The sequence below is a fragment of the Helianthus annuus genome, chromosome 3, assembly GCF_002127325.2.
Source record: "Helianthus annuus cultivar XRQ/B chromosome 3, HanXRQr2.0-SUNRISE, whole genome shotgun sequence".
Taxonomy (NCBI): Eukaryota; Viridiplantae; Streptophyta; class Magnoliopsida; order Asterales; family Asteraceae; genus Helianthus; species Helianthus annuus.
In genome coordinates this window covers 142,158,357-142,181,284 of record NC_035435.2, presented here as the reverse complement: position 1 = coordinate 142,181,284, position 22,928 = coordinate 142,158,357, and the positions used below count along the sequence as shown (strand labels likewise).

At 39.4% G+C, this 22,928-nt stretch overlaps 1 protein-coding gene across 1 annotated transcript; it reads right to left on the bottom strand.

Moving 5' to 3' along the window:
- Positions 1-488: 488 nt before the first annotated feature.
- Positions 489-4,180, bottom strand: LOC110929791 (receptor-like protein kinase HSL1). Its single transcript, XM_022172967.2, has 2 exons — positions 1,386-4,180; positions 489-1,165 (listed from the first exon to the last, which is right to left on the bottom strand). Exons 1-2 carry the CDS (start codon positions 3,997-3,999, stop codon positions 750-752), a joined length of 3,030 nt encoding a protein of 1,009 aa, XP_022028659.1. The 5' UTR covers positions 4,000-4,180; the 3' UTR covers positions 489-749.
- Positions 4,181-22,928: the final 18,748 nt, after the last annotated feature.

Genomic DNA, 22,928 nt, shown 5'->3' with positions numbered 1-22,928 from the left:
AAAACAATAGTGAATATGAACATTTCACCAATTTCTGAATACAGAACACAAAATTCGTTTTCTCTCAAAACCCTAATATTCATTATACTCAATACATTCCTTCTGAACATCTTTTATTTAATACATTTACTCTCAAAACCCGTCCTGATTCTCACGCCGGAGGTTGGTCATGGCCACACCGTCCAGTCCAGGTTTTCCATGACGACGCTAACGATGGTTATTTTGTAGGCTTCCAGCAAGATCCAATACACGAGAGTGGTTCCAATTATGAGTTTTAGACAAGACGCTTATTTAGGAATCAACAAACACAATTGATACGGATGTATCAGCATTTTAGATTTGGGTGCGTGGTAAATAACTTTTTTTTTCCTTCCCATACATAACGAGACCCAAACCCCTCTTATCTATATATTATACTCACACAACTCTTGGTTTATAAATTATTATCCAACTAAAAAATTAATACAAAAGTAAAAGTGGATTGATGATTATAAAATCGAGTATACCTGTGAAATCGTTATACATTACAATAGAAATATAACACATCAAATATAATGACTACTCTAGTGATTTTCAACTCTGGTTTCTAATCATTTTCCCAAATTACTATACATGAAGCTGGTATTTGAGATCTCTCACACGAGAAATAGTGTGGAAGAATGATCTCAGTCTTTGCACACATCACATAGTTCTTAACTAACCTAATATACATTTTTACAACCACCATACCAAGTAAAAATCTCAATACACTAGAAGATATCCTCAGTTTCCTGGTAGCTAGTGATGTAAGTTTCTCTCTTGAGAAGAGGCGCAACATCAAACTCTTCTCTTCCTTGTTTCATCTCCTCCGGGAGTTGATCAAGTGGATCGCATCTTCGAAGAATCTCGAGAACATCCTTCATCGATGGCCTGCTTGAAGGCAATGTGCTTGTGCAAATGAGTCCTAATTTGAACACAGTGCTCATCTCCTCCGTGTAACCATTGATCTCTGGATCCAAAGCTCCGGTCACAGAATCACTTTCTCCGTAGTATTTCCATGCCCATTCGGCTAGATTCAAATCTTTGTCTCCTTCGTTAGGTTCTCTTCCAGTCACGAGCTCAAGCAGTACCACACCAAAACTGTATACGTCTATCCTCTCGTTTATTCTTGTCGTGTAAGCATACTCTGCAATCAAATATGATGGGGTTCAATTAAGGGTGTGAATCTTTGACACAACTGGAAATACAAACTTATACTTATTTTATGTTAAACGGGTTGTACTGATGTCAACCCGTGTTTGTGTTTGGTTCAACACGTCAGCCCGCGAACACAGCCCGTTTAACAATAAAAACAAACTAAACACAACCCAGTTGACATGAACAAAGTGATGGGAAAGAGTTTTTACCAGGAGCAAAGTAACCCAATGAGCCAACTACGGAAGACACGCCACCCTCACCAGGCTTCGGCTTTTCCAAAATTTTCGCCAGTCCAAAATCAGCAATTTTCGCATTGAATTCTGAATCCAACAATATATTACTTGATTTCACATCTCTATGCACAATAGGCGGCGAACAATCGTGATGCATGTAGCAAAGCCCCTGGGCTGCACCTGTTGCAATCTGCAACCGTCTAGGCCAGTCCAGCACGAACCCTGGAACCAAACCGGGCTCTGGTTTTCTCTTCTTCCCATGTAGCCATTTGTCTAGACTCTGGTGCACCAGGAACTCGTAAACCAGAAGCTTCGAGTTCTGACTCGACAGACAACATAGTAGTTTTACTATGTTTGAATGACGAATTGAACCCAATATCTGAACCTCAGATGTGAACTCATTTTCTTGACTCTGGTCTAGCTTTTTGTTGCTCCAAATTCGCTTAACCGCAACATACCCCCGTGGTGGACCAACCGCAATTCGGTACACTTTCCCTGCACCACCAGTACCGATCACATTGGCTTCAGTCATGCATGACAAAATGTTTCTTTCTGTGAAATCCATCTTGTGGAATGAGGTTAGTTTCCATGTAGTGCGAATTCGTTTCGGCTTCCTCTTTTGGTAGTCTCGGAACACAAACAACGCAAACAGTACAGCCGCGAGTAGAACAAATACGGATAAAACAACGATCATGGCTATGATTTTTGGTGAGAATTTTTTAGAGTGTGAGTTTTTGGGATGACAGTTTTGGAGGTTGGAGATATGGGAATCAGAACAGATGTCAGGGTTGTTAAGAAAACTGTTTTGATAAGCCATGTTATCAAAAGAGGACGGGATTCTTCCGGTGAGCTTGTTCGAAGAAAGATTCAAACTCGTAAGCCGTAGAGTGCCCAATTGTGATGGAATCTGACCCGAAAGTTGGTTTTCGGATAGATCAAGTTCAAGAAGATCTTGTAAAGAACCAAGTGAACTCGGAATCTGACCAGACAATTTGTTTCTGGAAAGATTCAAAACCGTTAGCGAGTTCCACGACTTAAACTCCGACGGAAGCTCACCCGAAAGCGAATTCCCATCGAGATAAAGCACGGTTAACTCGGATAAACTAGTGATATCAACTGGAATTTCACCAGAAAACATATTGTTACTAGCTTTAAACACATTTAGTTTCCCCCAAGAAGATATCCCTTCTGGAATTCGACCCGAAAACTTGTTGTCGCTAATCTCCAATCTAGACAAATTCCAAGCAACTTTACTCGGAAGCTCACCGGAAAATGAGTTTCCAGATAACCTCAAACTCGAAATATTCGATAATGTCCAGATTCCGGATGGAATCTCACCAGTAAACTTGTTATCATACAGTTGAATTGAGTTAGCCCTATCACAACTTTCCAATGTTTTCGGCAATTCACCGGTGAGACGGTTCGAAAAAGCAATCACACCGGTCAAAACACCACCAGCACACATATTCACCGGCAAGTTTCCGGTAAACTGGTTATCAGACACCTCAAACACTTCAAGTTTAGAGTGCATCCCAAACTCCATCGGTAACTCTCCGGTGAAACTGTTTCGAAACACTTTAAAAACCCTTAGGGTTTTAATTTGAGCAATACTTTTAGGAATTTCACCTGAAAACTGATTAGAATACAAATTCAAAACCTCAAGTTTCTTCAACTTTCCGATATCATCCGGAACAATTCCGGTCAATCTGTTCATTGAGATATCAATTTGAGTCAAATTCGGCGACTGAATAACCGCCGGAAGCTCACCGGATAAATTATTCTTATACAAATACATATGATTCAAACTCTGTAACAGAAACAACTCATGAGGAATTTCACCTTCTAGAAAGTTCAAACTCAGATCTAAGAGCTCCAGATTCACCAAATTAATCAACGATTTAGGTATTTCACCGGCGAGATTACACGCCGGCATCCACAACACCTTCAAACTGTTCAGTTTACCGAACTCGTACGGAATCACCGGATCTGAAAACTCGTTATACGCTAACCCGAGCGTTTCCAGATCCGTTAAGTTTCCGATCGCCGGAGGTATAGTTCCGTTGAACAAATTCTGGTATAGCATCAATGACTTCAGCGAAGATATATTCCCGATCGCCGGAGGTATATCTCCGGTGAAGTTATTACCGCCGAATTCCGCCGTTTTGAGAACCGATAGCCGGTGAATATCGTCCGGCAACGCTCCGACGAACATGTTTTGCGAGATATCGAGCTCGATTAGGTTTGTGCAGTTGTAGAAAACCCTAGGGAACTCTCCGGTGATGAAATTGTCATGCATGTGTAGGATTTGTAGGTTTTGGAGGTCGCAGATGAACGGCGGGATGTAGCCGATGAGTCCTTTGCTCTGAAGGTCGAGTCCAGTGACGGAGGCGTTGCTGCAGAGTATCTCCGGCCAGGTGCAGGGTGATGAGGTGGAAGTCCAGTGTGATAATGAGGGTGGATTGTCCCAGGCTTGCTTGAGGTTGAGTAAGGTTGTTTGTTCGTTGGTGGAGAATTGTTGTGAGGTTATGGTGGAGGTGAGGAGGAGGAGGAAGATGGAGAGGAGGTGTGGTGGTGGTGACGGTGGTTTCATTTTTTTTTTCCGGTGGTGGTTTAGTTTACTGGGTGGTTGTGTTACCGGGAAAACATCTTTTTGTTGGGATTTTTAAATTGGCACGTTTTTAACTTTTTTGACGTTTGTTGGGCCGCCGGTTTTAATGGGTTTGCTTTAGAGAAAGGGCCTTGTCGTACATGTTTATTTACTGTTTTGCCACTTACATTATTATAGCGATATTCAGTTATAATAGAGTTAAACGCCCGGATAGTCCCTGTGGTTTGATCTTTTTTACATTTGGTCCCCAACTTTTTAAAATTACCTCTATAGTCTCTAACTTTTCAATTTTCGTTCCCGGTTAGTCCCTGGCGTGGATGGGAGCTAGTTTTTGGTGTTAAGTAAGTGTGAAATTACCTAAATACCCTTTATATTAAAAACTGATAAATAAAACATTTAAAGGTAAATTTAAACTTAAGTGAGCCCCACCTAAATCACCACCCATCTCTTCTTCATCCCAAGACCACCTACAACCACCCACCTTTACCATCATCTTCACCAAGAATACCAAAGCCACACCGTTGGATCCAGAGCCCACAGATACAACAAAAACCGCCTATATAAACCCACGTCCTACCATCGTTCCCAAAAGAATTCAGACAACCGAATCACGTTTCTTTATTCCGATCCAAAACCCTAAAAATTCCCCAAAATCATCATCAAAACACAGCGAGAGATTGTTGCCGCCAGTTAGGGAATGTAGAAAGATGAGAGGAGATTCGCTGTTGTCTAACGGTGACCGCGCTAAAAAACCAATCACCGGCAGAAACTGCCACAGTAAACTAACACGTCGAAGACGGGTGACCTAATTGTCCCTAAACGGTTAGAAAATTATCCCTAAACGGTTAGAAAATTGTGGTGTCCATATTGATGAAACTTAGTTTCTACTTTCTAGAAAAGCAAAAGTGATTTATCTACAGCACAGATGGCGGTAGATAACGGAATCAATGGTGTGTGTTTTAGAAACAGAGTGTACTACACGGAAAATGCGAGCGTTGTGGATGATGATGAAATTGAGGAGGAGGAGGAGGTGGTGGATTTTAGATGCGGAGGTTGCCGCCAGCGGCGTTGTTGACGACGAAGGTGTGACGAAACAGCTTTAGAAGGCTGCTGAAGAGGTGAGAGTTAGGGTTCCGGCGAAGGTTCAGGTTCAGGTTGGATTTGTTGGATCGGTTTTGCAGAAATGTTTTGCAAAAATTTGTTGGATCGGTTTTGGATCGGCTGTGGAGGTGGAGGTAATGGTGGTTGTGGTGATGGTTTTTCAAAGGAGAGAGAGAGAAATATATGTCTGGTATTATATATAATACTTAGTTAATTCATTTTATTTTACTTAAGGGCATTATAGTCATTTTACACCAACTTAACTGATAAAACTAACCTTCATTCATGCCGAGGACTATCCGGGAACGAAAATTGAAAAGTTGAGGACTATAGAGGTAATTTTAGAAAGTTATGGACTAAAGGTGAAAAAAGGACAAACCACAGGGACTATCCACACATTTAACTCGTTATAATATTATATCCTCTTAATCATATGTTACCTCTAAATGCGTTCAAGAGGAGAGGGTAGAGGTGTAAAAAAAACAATGACTGAAACCGGAAAAAATCCAAATCGGCGGGGCTGGCTCTTTAAAATAAAAAAATTTACACTAAAAAAAAGATTTTTGAAATTTATCGGTAAAACTAAACCCTACGAGCGAAAAACCGGTGAGGGCCGGGATACCTTGGGCCTCCATTAAACTCCGCCAATGGGCAATGGTGTTTGAGTTGTGGGTAGGGGTACCCGTTGTCCTTAAACCATACGCCCCAGGTCTCCTCATAGGTAAAGTGTGTTTTATTCACTTAAAAATCACATCTTAATGCTTCATGGAACCTCTTAATGGATAAGTTTTTATAAACATGTTGACTGATTCGGAGGCTACCTCTTAATCCGTCGAATCGGTTAATGTCTCAATACAAGGTTGCCAAACAACCCCTAACTCATGATCTACTTGTCTTGTAGTTGTCTCGCATAAAAGTAACTTGTGTCGGTTCAAATATTTACGAAAGATTATCTGGTATTTAAGTGTAAAATATTGGTAATAGATATATCATATAACAATTCCTATACTAACACTAAAAAAAGTAACTTTTTTTAACAGCCAACAAATCCTCTAAATGGGCTACTAGCGAAATTCACCACATCGGGATACACTCGCCTTCCAAACCGGGGAAAACCCTCACCTAGGACCGAAGCCCGTGAACACTCGCCCGAAGGCACAACAGTCCGGTGAGGTAAAACCCGCTCAGTTCAAGGAACGAACTAGCGATCACTGCCTACTCTCTCAGTCTCCCATCATCTCCGGGTGCCGCACAAACTAAATGCTGAGGGCAGGAATTGAACCTGGGTCACTTAGAACACTAAGTCTCTCCCTTACTACATCGAGTCTTTCATAGATTTAGCTATTTTTACCTATTTATTGGTCTAAAAGTTTATAGTCTCATAATGAAACTACTAATATTTCGGTGAAATTATAACGTTAACAAAATAGAGTTTAGGATAAATAAAAAAATGAAATCTGAAGTAGTAAATAATTGTTTAATGTGAATTTGAAAGGAAAAACCAAAAAGTAAAAAAACATTTGAGAATTATCTGGTCCGACCATTGATGCATTTGGTTGGTTGGCATGATAACCGATCGGGGTAAATGAAGACGACGACGGGTCATGAGGAATCAAACGGGACAAGTTTGTACGCATGTAAAAGAGCTTTCTGATCCGACATGCTGCTGGTACAGTGCTAACAATTGGAAATATGAGTATCCTCAAAACATGTGTCAAACTTAAAACCATTTTCTTTCAAGTCTATACAATATTTATTTAATTATTTTATAAGTTATATAAGGTATGTTAACCCTGGGATGTTTTTGAAGAATTAATACTTGTGAAATAAAATGGAACTGGAAATTAAAGCAGATATAATGTGACTGGATTATAAATTAAAAGCTTTTGATTCGAAAAGATTTAAATTAAAATGTAAAAGAAATTTTGGACTATATCAACACTGCTTCTCTGTAAAGCGACAAATAGCGGACAAAAAAACCTGTACAGAAACCCTGAACAAGCCAGCTCAATTTGTCCTTCACTTGGTTAAGAATCCTAAAATGCTTTTTTGAACAAATATTTTAATCTCTATGTATAGGTTCCCAATCATAGGATATATATGGTCATTTCACAATCAAAATAAGAATGACTTACACGACTAGCATATAACGTGTAGTTGTGTGTCCATAAAACATATTTACTCTACTACACGTAAACACGTAAGACTGGAGGGTATGGAGAGCCTCATCCCTAAGGGGATGGGCCGCCACGTCACTGCCACGTAAGTGGGGCTTAAAGGGGATGGATCTAGGAGGTGGGGGATGAACCACTTTATGTATATATATGTATGTATGTATAGGTTTATGTGAGAGGAGGTGGCCCGTCATCAGCGGCCTTGGGGAGACGGAGAAGCCGGGACAAGGAGAAGGGGGGGGGGTGTGGGGGTACGGCGCCGGGCCTCGCCGGGCAAAGGCCGGCCCCCATACCCTCCAGTCTAACAATAGTTACATGAATTAGATGCAAGTATCTGATCGATTAGCGCTTAAGAAGTACACTTTTTTTTAACTCCTTGTTCGTCTAACATGTTCATCAAATAACCATTTCTTTCGCGTATCGATTAAAATCTCCTATTCAGATTTGTGGAGGTTGTGCAATACTCAAGGAGGAACGAATTCACGCTAGCACAATTTTGATGACGTTGGTTTTGCAAAGCCAATTTAGTATATCTCCTGGTTTATGTAGATTATTGGAATGAAAAAAATATATATGTGAGTAAAAGTATATACACAACTAGAAAGTGATGCTTATATATGTGTGAAATGGTTTCGATAATATGATAATGTTATAAAACACTTAAACTTACCATTTTCTTGATTTTCTACTAAAAACTAAAAGTGAAATAACTTTGTTACAATAAGAGAAAACGACGAATTTATTAACAAGATAAAGTCATTCATAAGAACAAATTTCAAGAAATGATTCGAATTAAAATGTTAACACCTAAAATTTAAATATATCAAGCCTAATCAAAATTTAAGGGAAATTGGATTTTCATAATCCCATTTTAGGTGGTTATCAATAATAATTACACCTTCAAATATCGCTGGTGTCAGTCTCAATATTAAACACTCCACACTTTAGGAGATTATGTCATTTACCTAACATTTTCTAATCAGGCTTCGATGTTACCATTTCAATCATACAGATTAAAGAAAACTTCCATTTTTAACCATTAAAGAGTATGAAGTTTACAAGCAATGATTTATCATTATTGTGGTCTCATATAAATGATGATTTGTAATTTAAAGAAAAGAGTGACACCTCAATGATGTATTTATTGTGTAGCCTCGATACCCAAAGTCAAAAGAAGTGAGCTTAAAGGTCACATATATAGAAATAGATGTTTGTGATTAAAGTTGATTTATGGCAGCAAGGGAAACCTTCTGATGTGTCCTTGTTACCTTTTGTTGTCGATGAAGGGGGCCTGTAACCAAAGAAGACCTTATTCTTCACAACTTGCCCCTTCAATATTAGTATGCATTTTTTGAGCAGCAATTATTATTTTCGAAAACCACTAGCTACCCCCCCCCCTCCCCCCCCCCCCCCCCAAGCTAGTTTCCCTACCTTGAACTTATCTTAAGAAATAGCTTATCATAAAGACAGAATGTAAAATCCGAATATCCAACCCTACTCGGTTTGATGGGTTAATTAACGAGAATAGAAATCTACGAGTCAATGAACAGATACTGGCATGAAAGATCTTGGCTTAGTGGATTTGGAGGGACCAGATAGCTATTATTTAAAGATTTTAGCAAGATTCTGAAACTAAGACGCGATAAACGAAAATCACAGGGACCCGAATGAAAATTGGTGAATTAAATCACCAAAGTGGGAAACCCAAGGTCAATGTCAAAGGTAATGAAGGTGGGGTGTGAGCAAGAGAGAGGGAGAGAAATCGAACCGATGAAGGTAATAATGAGTCGTTCGATCTCCAAATCGCGTTAAGGTAATCCATTTTTACGATTTATTGCGTAATTATTTTTAATAATAATGTGGGAATCAAAGGTAATGAAGGCGGGGTGCGATCAGGTGGTTTGGTGCTGGTTTTGGGTTTCGGCTAGGGTGTACCGTGGTGGTGGACGTAACGAACGATGATGGTGGTGGCTGTGTGGTGATTGACGATGACGGTGCAATGGGTGGTGGTGTTCGGTAACATTAGTGGTGCTGCTAAGGTGGTGTTCAGCTGCCAGGGTGGAGACGACAACGGTGGTGTTAGGTTCCGGTGATGGTTATGGGTGGGTGGTGGTGATCGTAGGTGATGTTGGTGGTAAAGTACGATAACGACAGCGACATAGGTCGATGGTGGTGATGGGTGATGATGTAAGCAGTGGTATTGGTAGAAGGTGGTGGCCTGGTGGTGTTTGGCCGTTAGGAGCTGAACACGAACTGAACCGGAAACCTCACTGGTGTAACGCCCACATTTACATAGGGTCAAAAATGACGAAAATTTTAAAACTTTCATTCCATTTCATACAATTTTACCAAAAAATACCCTTTACGATTAAATATAACATTCACGACTATCAAAACATTTTAAAGTACATTTGTCCAAACTAATTAACCATAACTATCAATTAATTTACTTACAAAAGACCTTAGACACAAAATAACATCATACAACCCAAAAAGAGTTTTGACTCGTTTGACACAAAAACATAACCGAAAGCGTATTTTGGGCATGATTTGTAGGGTGTTCGATCCAAGCTCGCCGTCATCAAGAATGAAATTTACCTATCATAAACAATCACCGAAACGTTCATTAGTTAATTATACTAACATAAATCATCACTTTCATATATTTGTCTTTATTCGACCCATTAACAAAGTTCACATTTTGATAACTTTCTTGTTGTAGTCATACTTTCTATACTAACATCAAACTCCGTTATATACATTCATTCTTATCATTTCGCTAAGATTCAAATATAGTAACCTTTCGACCCATCCGAAGTGAGTCAAGATTTAATCAACATCCTAGATCATCATACAAGTCATTATTTGACCCATTCATAATGGGTCAATATGTACCTTACATTATTGACACACCTTCATTATTTTGACCCGTTATAACGAGTCTTTACTTAAACCATTCCATTATCGTACTTTCCGATACGTTGACCCATTCAAGACGGGTCATTACACATTCATTTCACTTTCAATATTTCGACCCATCCAAGATGGGTCATTACGGATTCATTTCACTTTCATTTTCTAATCATCATTTTATACTCAACACATCAAATTTGCCATATTTTACAATACAACTTTACACTAGGACTCATATACTAAAATTAACTTTCATACACTACATGAAGGATAAACAAAGTTCATATGAACTTACCGTGATCTTGCGATGCTTGCGTCTTAGAATGGCTCGTGCCTTCTTCTTTCTTCGTGCCTATATGTTACAACTTCACACTTTTAGCTTTCACATTGATCCATTACATATGCATTTTTCTTTATCCATCATGGTGTTAAACAACTATACATACATCCATTTTTCATTCTACAACATCAATTTAACAAGTATTCATGTAAACTCACAACTAAACCAATTAAAGCACATCATCGAACACGCTGTGTGCGTACTATCAAATAAGCATAAAGTACAAGTGGTTATAACACATTCTTCCTAATTCATCCATGGATTAATCAAATCTTTCACATTCATTATTATAACCATTCAATATATGCTTTCTATCAAATTATCCATCTAAACTCTTTCTATGACACTAATTTAACAACAACATTACATAACTCATCCATAGTCTTCACTAAACTCTATTATCTTACAATTACAAGTGGGTTTTACCCCAAACTATCAATGCAATCAAAATTACACATAATACAACCTCTATATGTTCATATCATCTAGCATTCATGTTAAATCACACACATAATCACGGATTACACACAACCCGCTTCATCAAACATTACCAAAACATGAAATTAAATTTACTTGATGTCAAGAACACTTAGGTGATCATAGTTTCTAGCTCATGTATAGCAATTCAGCCCTAAAGCTTCTTAGTTTGATGATTTTTTTGCTAGGTTTTTGAGGAGAAGGGTTCTCCTGGTCTCTCTCTCTCTCTCTTGATCGCATATACCCAGCACCAAACACTGACCAATTTCTTTTTATCAAAACTTATTCTATATTTACACATCCAGCCCCTTATCTTTTAGAGCATGTCCATAATCTTATTTCTCATACTAACTTTGTCATCTTTCTTTCGGTTAACTTTAGTTATATAGATATGTTTTAAACTTAGTATCATTTCCTTAACTTTTCTTATGGTATAAATCTATATTTACCATTTTCTATTATTTAAGCATCACAACATAATATTATTTTATGATATTGGAAATTTGGGGTGTTACAACTGGTCTAGGGTGTACCGTAGTGGTGGAGGTAACGAACGATGATGGAGGTGGCTGTGTCGTGATTGACGATGACGGTGCGATGGGTGGTGGTAGGGCTGCAAACGAACCAAACGTTCAGCGAACAGTTCGTGAACCGTTCGGCGGGAAGTTCGTTTGTGTTCGTTCTTTTATTAAACAAACGAACACGAATAAGAAATTTCGTTCGTTTAGTTAAATGAACAAACATGAACAAAGGTCGTGTTTGTTCGTTTATGTTCGTGAACGTTTGGTAACGTGTTTGTTTGTGTTCAATAGTTCATTAGTGTTTTTAGTTTTTCTATTTATTTAAATATCTTCAAAATTCCGACAAATTAAATATCTAATAAGTGTCAGTATATTATATATTCTGTTCATAAACGACTGTTTGTGTTTGTTTGTCTCCATTTGTGTTCATGAACATTAGCTTATTCTAATTTGTGTTTATGAATATTAATTTGTTCTCATTTGTGTTCATCAACGTTCGTTGCCTAAAATTAATAAACAAACACGAACAAGTTCATTTCCTTAACAAACGAACACGGACATAAAATCTCGTTCGATAAGTGTTCGTGAATGGTTCACGAACACATATATTTCTTAACAAACAAACACGAACAAGGTCTTGTTCATGTTCGTTTGGTTCGTTTGCAGCCCTAGGTGGTGGTGTTCGGTAACGATGGTGATGCCGCTAAGGTGGTGTTCAGCTGCCAGGGTGGAGACGACAACGGTGGTGTTAGGTTCCGGGATGGTTACAGGCGGGTGGTGATGATCGGATGTGAAGTTGGTGGTGGAGTACGATAACGACAACAACAGAGGTGGATGGTGGTGATGGGTGATGATGATGTAGGCAGTGGTGTTGGTGGACGATAGTGACCTGGTGGTGTTCGACCGTCGAGAACCGAACCTGAACTGAACCGGCAACCCCGTGGGTCCGGCTGTTGATTCAGGTGAGGAGATAGTTTTTTGCATTGGGTTGGGGTGCATGCGTATGAGTATATGAATGGAGTGTTCGGGTTCTAAAGGGTCATGATGGACCCGAATGATGATTTTGGTGGAGTAAGGTTTTGTTGGAGACGAGTTTGACGTATGTATTGTTTGGTGCGTCATAGGAGTTCCGTGCGCGTTTCTAAACGTATGGTTAGACGAATAATGATCTTTGATCATGTGTTTACAGGATCGTAAACGTGTACGTGTTCTCGGGAATTTAAGCATTAGGATTCGAAACTTCGCTACTGGTGAGTTCTAATACCCTCTTTAAATATTTTGGGTTAGCATACGTGTGTGTGTGCGTGTGTGTTTTTTTAAGAATTGATGAGTTTCGATGTTTGAGATAGTATCTAATCATTTCCCCATGGTAGGATTGTTTTATGATCCACAAGTCAATGAGGTTTATTTGGCCTTGTATAGGTGTGTGACGATTGTGTAGTTGAGTTTTATAAAGAATGGGGTTTATGGGGTACGAGGAGTCATAGGGGTCTATGATGGTTGTAGGACTGGTGTCTTGTAGATTCGTATCTTGTGAGTCAAGTATTTATGCTTCAAATCTCGATGGTGACGGGTTAGAAACGTAGAGGGTCTGATTCTCACCTTAGCACGAGCGTGTAAAGGTTAAGTAGTTGAGGTAAAACGTTAGTCAGAACGTTTGTGTGAGTATGTGTGTTTGTCCTAGATGTAATTGATACGAGAATGGTGATGAGGGTAAAAGGTTGGTGGTTGACAGGACTTGATGTGCCCCGGACTGTATACGTGTGTGTTTAGGTATTTTATGCAAGATGTAGCACCTCTGAGGTGTTTAAACGATGGTGTCACACCCCAACCGATGGCGGAACCATCGGGATAAGACAAAAACGAGATTGCAAGAGACTTCATAACACTATTTGTGACAATATTTAAATCAAGCGTTTTCATTTCATAATCAAATTGTCAAACATTACAATGAAATTCCAAATAACAATAAGTTCAGTGAAATACATAACAACATAAACAAAATTGATACAACATATTAAACCTAAAGCGTCTATATGTGTATCTAAGCATCAACGCTACTTCATTTCATAGCATCGTCATCCTGAACTTGTAACATGTTTAAAATAAAGTTCAATGCAAAAGCAAAGGTGAGTATACAAGTTTGATACATACATAGCATAAAAAGATAAGTTTAAACGATTCCTCATGGCAAGCTAATGATACAAGATAAACATTAAAGTCGGCATGTGTCTAATAAATCAAACCAATGATGAAACGCAATAAGCTCATGACATAACCTCAAGTCTACGGGTGGTGCGTTAATCCTATAGCGCTATACATGTCAAGGATAGGCTAGATCGAAGCTAATGATAAGTCTAACACAAAACGAATAACCCCAAGTTCAATGTATCAAGTAATCAAGTAAGCAAGCATGTAATAGGAATGTTTGTGCATTTACAAATAAAGTTCATGTGTAAGTTTAATAAGTAACATGTTACACCCCAAAAAGTGGTAAACGTAATGAGGAGGTTCGAGTATACTCACGGTTTTGCAAGCTTTCCACTTGTTAATCCAGCGAGAGTTGTTGGTAGTTTAGTTTGGAGCACCTTGTCCTTCTACACGAAGAAACATAGGTGGATGAGTATGGAGATTTTAACGGAGGATTATAGATTCAGAGATTTAAATTTACATGATAATAACATATGCAAAAGTAATCATCTAATCACAAAATACTTGTTTGACACTATGAAACCCCAAGGGTTAGAATGTTTTCATGGGTAAAATACCCATTAGAATCATAACAAGTCATTAAGTCTTAGATGATGTAATCTAGTACCTTGACATATGAACACTAATTCATCATCAAAGGTTCGATTATTTGGATAATATAGTAGTATTATATAATGTTCATGTAGTCATATAGGTCAAGCATGAGGTAGGAGGATGAATCCCCCATTTAGGAACCTCTTTGTTTATCATGGAAGTCATGTAGGAGGTAGGAAGAACAAGTCTTCCATTTTGGTACCTCTTGGTGTTCACCACTACACTTCATGTTATAAACATTCAAGGAGGGTCATGAACTTACAAGTATGAAATGAATAAGAACAACTAATCTATGGAAAAACATCAAATAGTGTGTGGATTTTCAAGTAAGATAGCCCAAGCTTGTCCTATAATCACACAACATCAAGCTTTAAGCTTGAACACTACTTGTGGGTAAAACCCTAACCAAATCAGAAAGTTTGTGAGGTTTTAACTTCTAATTTTACATGTCTCAACCTTGTTTTTAAGCCCAACTAACCATTCAATTGATTATAAGCATAAGGATATAAGTTTGAGATGAGATAACTCAAGTTTAACTAAGATTAACAAAGTTTATGGGAAAACAGAAAGTTGCAGTCCACTTTGGAGCCTTTTTGGTGACATTCCAGGCCTTGGTTTTCCATGGAAAACCTGTGGAAATTTTCCTAAGGTTGTTTCAAGCAAGTGGGGAAAAGAATCAAGTGAAAAGGTTAAGAAATGAGTGAGATATGCTCACTTTAGTGAAGTGTGATGAATCTGTCTTGTGCTTGGATTCAGTTGCGATTTTTGAGTGTTTGAGAGTGACTAGAGAGTGTAAAGAAAATGGAAAATGCTTGGAATGCACTTGGGTTTTATAGGGAAGGATTAGGGTTGAGTTTGGTGAGTATTAAATGCTTGAAAACAAGTTTAAACTTCAAATAAACACTAAACCCACCAAAAGAAATGAGCTGAAACAATTCTGATCTGTTGATGGGCTCGCGGCTCGCATAAGAACTGAGTTGGGCGAGTCGCGGCCCGCCAGGCCCAGCCTGGTGCGAGTTTAAGTTTCAAAGTTTGACATTTTGGGCCCCTTGAGTGTATATTTTAGGGTTTTTAGGTATTTTAAGGGTTGTTTATGATAATAAAGCACATTATAAGGATCAAACATGTAACATGAACATAAAACAAGTATAATGAAGTATGTTTAAGCGTATGAACGTCGTCTTTAAGTATCATATGCATTTAAAAGACGTATTATTCGTAAGTTTCACGTATTTGCAAAATTAACATATAGTTTCCAAGAATTATGAATATGTATCAAATGTTTCACGAAATTAAATGTATGTACACGTATGAAGTATGTATAACACGAATTTGAAGAAATGCGAATTTTATTTATGATTCAAGTCTCGAATTTTACAACGTTTACAACAAAAGAACGATTACAAGAACACAAGACTTCCAAAAATAGAAATACAAGCAAGACTTTCTAAATATGGAAAGTACGAAGAAGCAGGGCGTTACAGATGGCCATATCTTGTGGAAAATTATATAGCACCCTGGTGGTGTTTTGGGGAGTTATCACCCTGAATCGTGGTTGAAGCTCTTATGGTAGTTATGTGGGTGGCGAAGCCTCTTTAGGAAACTACCTTATGGTGGCATTATGAGATGAGTCATAGTCACCTCTTGGTGACCTGACCAAATAATGCATTAGGTTCCCACCTTATGTGCCTTCATGTGCTCACGTTAGATAAACTGGTGGGTCTGTCGTACATTTGTGGTATGAAGTTAATTTATGCAGTTGTGGTTCATATTAAGGTGTGTCTTGTTTGGTTTGGAGGATAAGCCTTTGTGTCGACGAGTGTTGCTGGGGTTAATTGGTCTGCGCAATGTTAAACCGGTCCAAGGAAGGAATATGTGAAGGTGTTGTAAGTAGAGTTGTAGATCATTTTAGGTGACGGGTTGGTTCCATGGTATTTTCATCTAAGGCGTGCCATTTGATAAATGTTGGGATTTCTTACAATGATGGTGATTTGGGTCAAAGAAGTGCTTTAGATGTAACTAAATTGTTTTAACTTTAACGGTTAAAACTCACTCAGCGTTGCTGACTTTTACATGCATGTTAAATGGTTTTGTAGGTTCGTGATTTGGACCGATGATGCTTTTGGCTAGTGGGTTGGATTACTAGTGATAGTGGCGGAAAACATTCATTTCGTTTTAAGATTAATTAACATATAGAGTTTTTAGATAATTTTGTAATGTTTTTAATTTATTTCCACTGCGCGTGTTTGATATAATATCTTACTTTTTAAACAGTACAATGTGATGTGACCTGACTCTAGGGAACTCGGTTTAAGGGCATTACACAAAACAAAGATGCTTTTGTATATAGTTATAAGTTATGTGAAAACATGGCTGCGAGTTTATGAGGCTACATGGTATGGTGACCATCCTCCCTTGGAGGACGATCCGTCACATAGGTGCAACATCATAGTCCTCTTGAGGATGGTCCATCTCACGAAAACAATGGAAATGGGAAGATGATCCTACCCCACTAGTTTATTTTTTTTAAATCTTTCACTTTTTTTTTAACATTTAACAAATAAAATAGGAAAATACTTTCATTAATATTAAAAAACAATACATAAACTTAAAAAAAATCCTAATAACTTGAAAAAACATAAACTTACTTTGATGCTTCTTGATGATGCCATCTTGCAATTATTTTAAAGTCGAGCGTTTTGGTTCGGGATAAGTATCAACATCCATCGTTAATATTCCCCACCCTTTGAGCCGAACCTTATCATCGGACAATAGTAACTTTTCTCCCGCCACGCGTGACTTTTCTTCGATCGCCCGTTCCTTCGCCCTCACCTTTTGGGCCATGACCTCGGTATATGTTTTAAATTGTGTCATAAACTCCTCCATCTTCGGATCGACCTTTTGCTTTTCTTTCTTTGACGCCGCCTCCTTCTTTGATTTGTCCCGGCTTGGGGGACGTTTCGCTTCCCTTACGGCGTACTATTCTTCATCGAACTCGACGTCGTCGTTTAAATTTATGTGACATCTCGCGTCCGAGCCGCCGGAGCTATAACTACCGGTCTCCAAGGTTCTTTGACGTTTTGCCATCTCCACCTCGTTCAGAACCGGCGCCCACTTGGGGGAGGTTCGCATAACTTCCCACGCCCGAACGTGTGCGAATGTGGTATTATGGTTCGACTTGTAATTTTCCAATGCATTTTTGAAGACATCCTCGTCGCTCATCCCACTACGACGCCCATTTGAATATTATTTATTATATTCTTCCGAAAACCTGTTGACGAACCCGCTCATTTTTCGCCACTTAGAAGATACCGAGTCGACATCTCGATACGGTCCTTGTTCCATTAGCTCAAGAAACTTCGCCAAAACCGATTTCCAAAAACCCTCACCCGTTTGATTGTTACCTATATTCGACAAAGATATATGTTACAAAAAATTAAAAAATTAATACTACAAAGTATATACTTAAAAAAAATACAACTCATTTTTACGTACCTTTAATGGGGTGTGTGGACGAGCCTATATAAGCCTTCGCTAAGGCTTCTTCCTCGAGTTGTGTCTATTGTTTCGGCTTCGGATTGGACGGTTGGCTTTGCTCACCCGCAACTTGCTTGCCTTTTTTTCGTTTGTTTTTTTTGCGGTTGGGTCTCGGGAACAACTTCAACAACATCTTCGTCGGGTTCGGTTCGAATGGGTTGTGATGGTTGTTCGGGTTGAACGGGTTGCACGGGTTGGATATTAAAAGGATTAAGCATCATCAAGTGTTGTATGGCTTGACTTTGTTGCGTGTTCACAAAAACATTCGGTGAGTTTTGGAAAGCGGCAAAAGCGTTTGCGGAAAATTGATCGAATTGTTTCGGTTGGTTCCATCGTGGGATAGTACCCCGGCACCGAAAATATATTCGGGTTGTTCGGGGGGTTCGGGTTGTTGGGGACGTTCGGGTTGAAGGGATCCATGGTAGAATAATTTTTTATAAAAAGGGAAGAAGGTTTTAAAAAATTAGAGAGAGAAAGACGAGGTTGTAGTGGGTGAAAAATGGTGTAAAAGCGGTGAATATATATAATTTTTGGTTGGATTTTGATATAAATTTAAAATATAGCCGTTTTTATATTTGAAATTGGAATTTTTTTTTTAATAAACGGTCAAATGCATGGGAAAGGCAAAATTTTTGTCATTTAGTGCTTCGTCTCCAACGTCTCCTACTTGACAGAGATGACGAGGACAGAGTGGGGGGGGATGGTGTGTGGGTCGGTGCCAGGTGGGACGATCCAGGGGACATTCCCTATACCGCTAAGCCTGATGGCTCATGTATTACGCTTTACTCCAATAACCCTAGCTAAAACACGTCATATGTGAATACGATCTCATGTATCACCTTTTGGTCACGTAACATTAACAAAAAGCACTTTAGTTTTTGTAATTATTGTTATGAATAAATATGTTATACTTTTTTTTGAACGGTGAGAATCTTTAACTTGTTGTAAAAGAGATCTCACACCCTCCTAAACAGAGGGTCGTAACCCTACTCTGGCCAGAGTATATTGTCTTAACCGGGTCCACTCTGGCGTCAGATTTTGGCTAACGGCTTTCCCCGGGAAACCATACCACCCACTGCCAGTGGCAAGGGCTTGCGCCACCACAAGAGAGAATCTCTTTGGCGTAACGCACGGTGGACGAAAACCCGGGTGGCTCGAGCTCGAACTCTTGACCTAGGGTCTGGGAGAACTAGCCTTCATTGCCTTTATTTACAAATATACAATGGTGGGATTGAACTTGGGTCTCTAAGGAGAACCCAAATCTATTAAATTGCTACTTATGTGATTTTACAGTTTTCCAGGAGGATAAGTTCATTATTGTTACTTCAAAGACATAACAGTTTTGGCACATATCATGTACTTTATTGAAACAACTTATTATGCATTGAAGGCTAAAGACACAAAGTGGAAGGATAGTTATGCTTGATTATAAAATAAAATATTCCAACTAATAATATAATTTTTTGTTTAATAAATACGACCTTTAATATAAGAGGATGTTAATGTAAGGACTCTCAATCAATGAATTATTATTCACAAGAGAATACAATATATAATACAATTGAGTCCTATACTAGAAAACAAATAATACAAAACAATTACATAGAAAATCCTTTCTTAATTTTGTAATGATGTTACCCCCCCCCCCCCAATCGAACTGGTGGCGGACCGAATCGAAGCATGCTGCGGAACTTTTCAAACAAGGGCTGCGAGAGGATTTTGTTAAAATGTCCGCAACCTGGAGATTGGACGGAACAAATTTCGTATTGAGGCGCCCTGAAGAGACTAGCTCCCGAACAAAATGATAATCAATATCAATATGCTTGGCTCGTTTGTGAGAAACCAGATTTTGACTCAAAAAGATAGCACTCTTATTGTCACAAAGCAAGGTTGGACGAACCACGGGAAGAGCATAAAGCTCGCAAAGAAGATGAGTGAGCCAGATAATTTCTGCAGCCGTGTTTGCTATAGCCCTGCATTCATATTCACAACTGGAACGAGCAACAGTGGGTTGTTTTTTCGCACTCCAGGACACAAGATTTTCACCCAAGTAAATCGAATAATCATAAGTTGATCGTCGAGTTTCAATACAACAAGCCCAGTCCGCATCAGAATAACCTACTAATTTTGTAGTGGTTGGTTTGGTGAAAGTTAATCCAAACGAGATAGTTCCTTTAACATAACGCAGGATGCGTTTAACGGACTGAAAATGGGAGATAGTAGGAGCTTGCAGGTGTTGACTGGTTTGATTTACAGCGTAGGAGAGATCTGGTCGCGTAATGGTGAGATACTGAAGAGCCCTAACTAACGACCTGTAGAGAGTTGGATCATGGAAAGGTGTACCGTGACTAAGGAAGGTGTCAATGGTGGTAAGCGGAGTAGCAACGGGTTTGGAATCCATCATGCCAGCATGAGCGAGAATGTCATGAGCATACTTTGCCTGACTGAGAAACAGTCCGGACTGCAAGTGATAACCTCTAGTCCCAAAAAATATCCCAAGGAGCCCAAATCTTTAACCGAGAATTCCTCATGTAGATGTGAAACGAACGTGGCAATCAGCGATGAGTCACTGCCGGTGATAATAATGTCGTCAACATAAACAAGTAGATAAATTAAAGCAGTTCCTTTCTTGAAGATGAATAAGGATGTATCGGCTTGGCTGCACACAAAACCATTTGCAAGTAAGAAGGTGCTAAGACGTTGAAACCATGCACGCGGTGCCTGTTTTAATCCATAAAGAGCCTTCTTTAAGCAGCAAACATGATTCGGAAATTTTGGATCAATAAATCTAGTCGGTTGCTCCATGTAGACCGTTTCAGTCAAGTTTCCATTTAGAAACGCATTGCGAACATCCAGTTGTCGAAGGGGCCAGTTATAAATAGTGGCCAGAGAGAGTATAACACGAACTGTGGAAGCTTTAACAACTAGGTTGAATGTATGAGAAAAGTCAAGACCGGGCACCTGTGTGAAACCTTGTGCAACAAGACGGGCTTTGTAGCGATCAACTGAGCCATCCGCCTTATACTTCGTTCGAAAAATCCACTTAGAACCAACAATATTTGCACATGTAGGATGAGGAACAAGAACCCAAGTATTATTAGAACGCAGTGCAGTAAGTTCCTCTTCCATAACCTTAACCCACTTAGCGTGCTTTGCGGCAGATTTGTAACCGCGGGGATCGTGAGCTGCAAGTAACGCATAGTGTAATGGTCCTGAAAACAAAGACAAGTTAGCATAATATTTAGGTTTAAAAGTCCCAATTTTTGAACGAGTCCTTATTGGATGGGATGGCATCGGCTCATTAGAGGTCCCGAGTTAGGTGCAGGTGAAGTGACAGCGGGTGGGTGGGAGGTTGGGCCGTGGTAAGTGGGCTGGTTGGAATAGATTGGGCCAGATGAACAGCGGGTGTGGGAGTTTGGGTCTCGGATGGGGAAGAGGGCTGTTAGGCCGAGGAATGAGGAGATAGGGTAAGTGGTTGTTGGGCCGAGGAGGTATGGAGTTGGGCCGGCTGAGAGGAAAACGAGGGAGCGGGATGAGTGTGGGCCGATGCAGGTGTGTGAGGATGTGGACCGAGTGAAGTATGGTGGGCAGGACACAAGGTGCAACTGGTAGTAGAGGGAATATTTTGGGCGTCGGACGAAGGGACGGAAGGGACATATGGCGGATCGGGTAAGGTTAATGGCGGTAAGGATTCATCAAAGTTAGAGAATACCAAGGTGGCTTCATCAACAGGTTTTGTGTTCCCACTAAAGGGATATGTGTCCTCGTCAAACTGAGAATGGCGAGTGACGTAGACACGATAAGATTTTGGGTCTAGACAGCGATACCCTTTGTAGCTTGCATCATAACCGATGAAGATGCATTCGGAGACTCTAGGGGAAAGTTTGTGTTTCGCATAATCTCGTAGGTAAGGGAAAACTCGGCAACCAAACACACGAAAGGTGGAATATTGGGAGGAGTTGCATACAAGATTTCATAAGGGGACTTGAAATCAAGTAACGGAGTTGGTAGACGGTTGATGATGAACGTGGCTGAAGCAAAGGCATCTGTCCACAAAGTGGCAGGCGCATGAGAGTTGAAGAGCATGGCTAGACCGGTTTTAGTAATGTGACGATGTTTACGTTCAGCACGACCGTTTTCCTGAGGAGTATGAGGACATGATAGGCGATGATGGATACCCTGTTCTTGAAAATTTTTTTTGAACTTTGTGATTTGTGAATTCAGTGCCACCATCACTTTGAAAAATTTTTAGTTTTCTGGATAACTGATTTTGAACGAAAGGAATAAAAATTAACAATATGGCATAGAAATCAGATTTATTTTTTAGTGGATAAAATCATGTGAAACGAGAATGGTCATCAACAAATATAGCATAATAGCGATAAACATTAGTAGAGGTGACACGTGAAGGACCCCAAAGATCACAGTGAACCATATCTAAAACATGCAACGAACATTTATCATTCAAATCAAAGGGTAACCGATGTGCTTTAGATAACTGACAAGGTGAACAAATACCAGGTTTAGGTAGCAAAGAAGTTACAAATAATGAACCAAGTCTATGTAATCTAGAAATAACATCAAAGGACACATGACCCAAACGACCATGCCAACGTTCAAATGAGGCTTTGAGATGATGACTCGAGTAAGAAGCAAGAAACGCTTGATTTCCTTCACGGAGGATATAGATCCCGTTTTTCACATGTTCCCTTTGCCAGGATTTCCTTGGTTTTTCGATCCTGAATGTGAAAAAACTTATTAGAGAACAAAACGTCAACAGAATAGTCATTTGTTAGTTTGCTAATAGAAATGAGGCGTTTTATGAGATGAGGCACAACTAAAACATTTTTCAAGGAGATATTAGGGGTAAGGGGCGCAGTGCCGACTTGGGTGACCGTCAATGTGTGACATTTTCCGAAACGAACGAAGTCATTTCGGAGACGGCTCGAGGTATGAGTAAGGTCTTTTTCAGAGGGTGTCATATGGGCAGACGCACCTGTATCACCTGTCCAGTCAGGATATTCCTCAGTGAGGTTACACTGA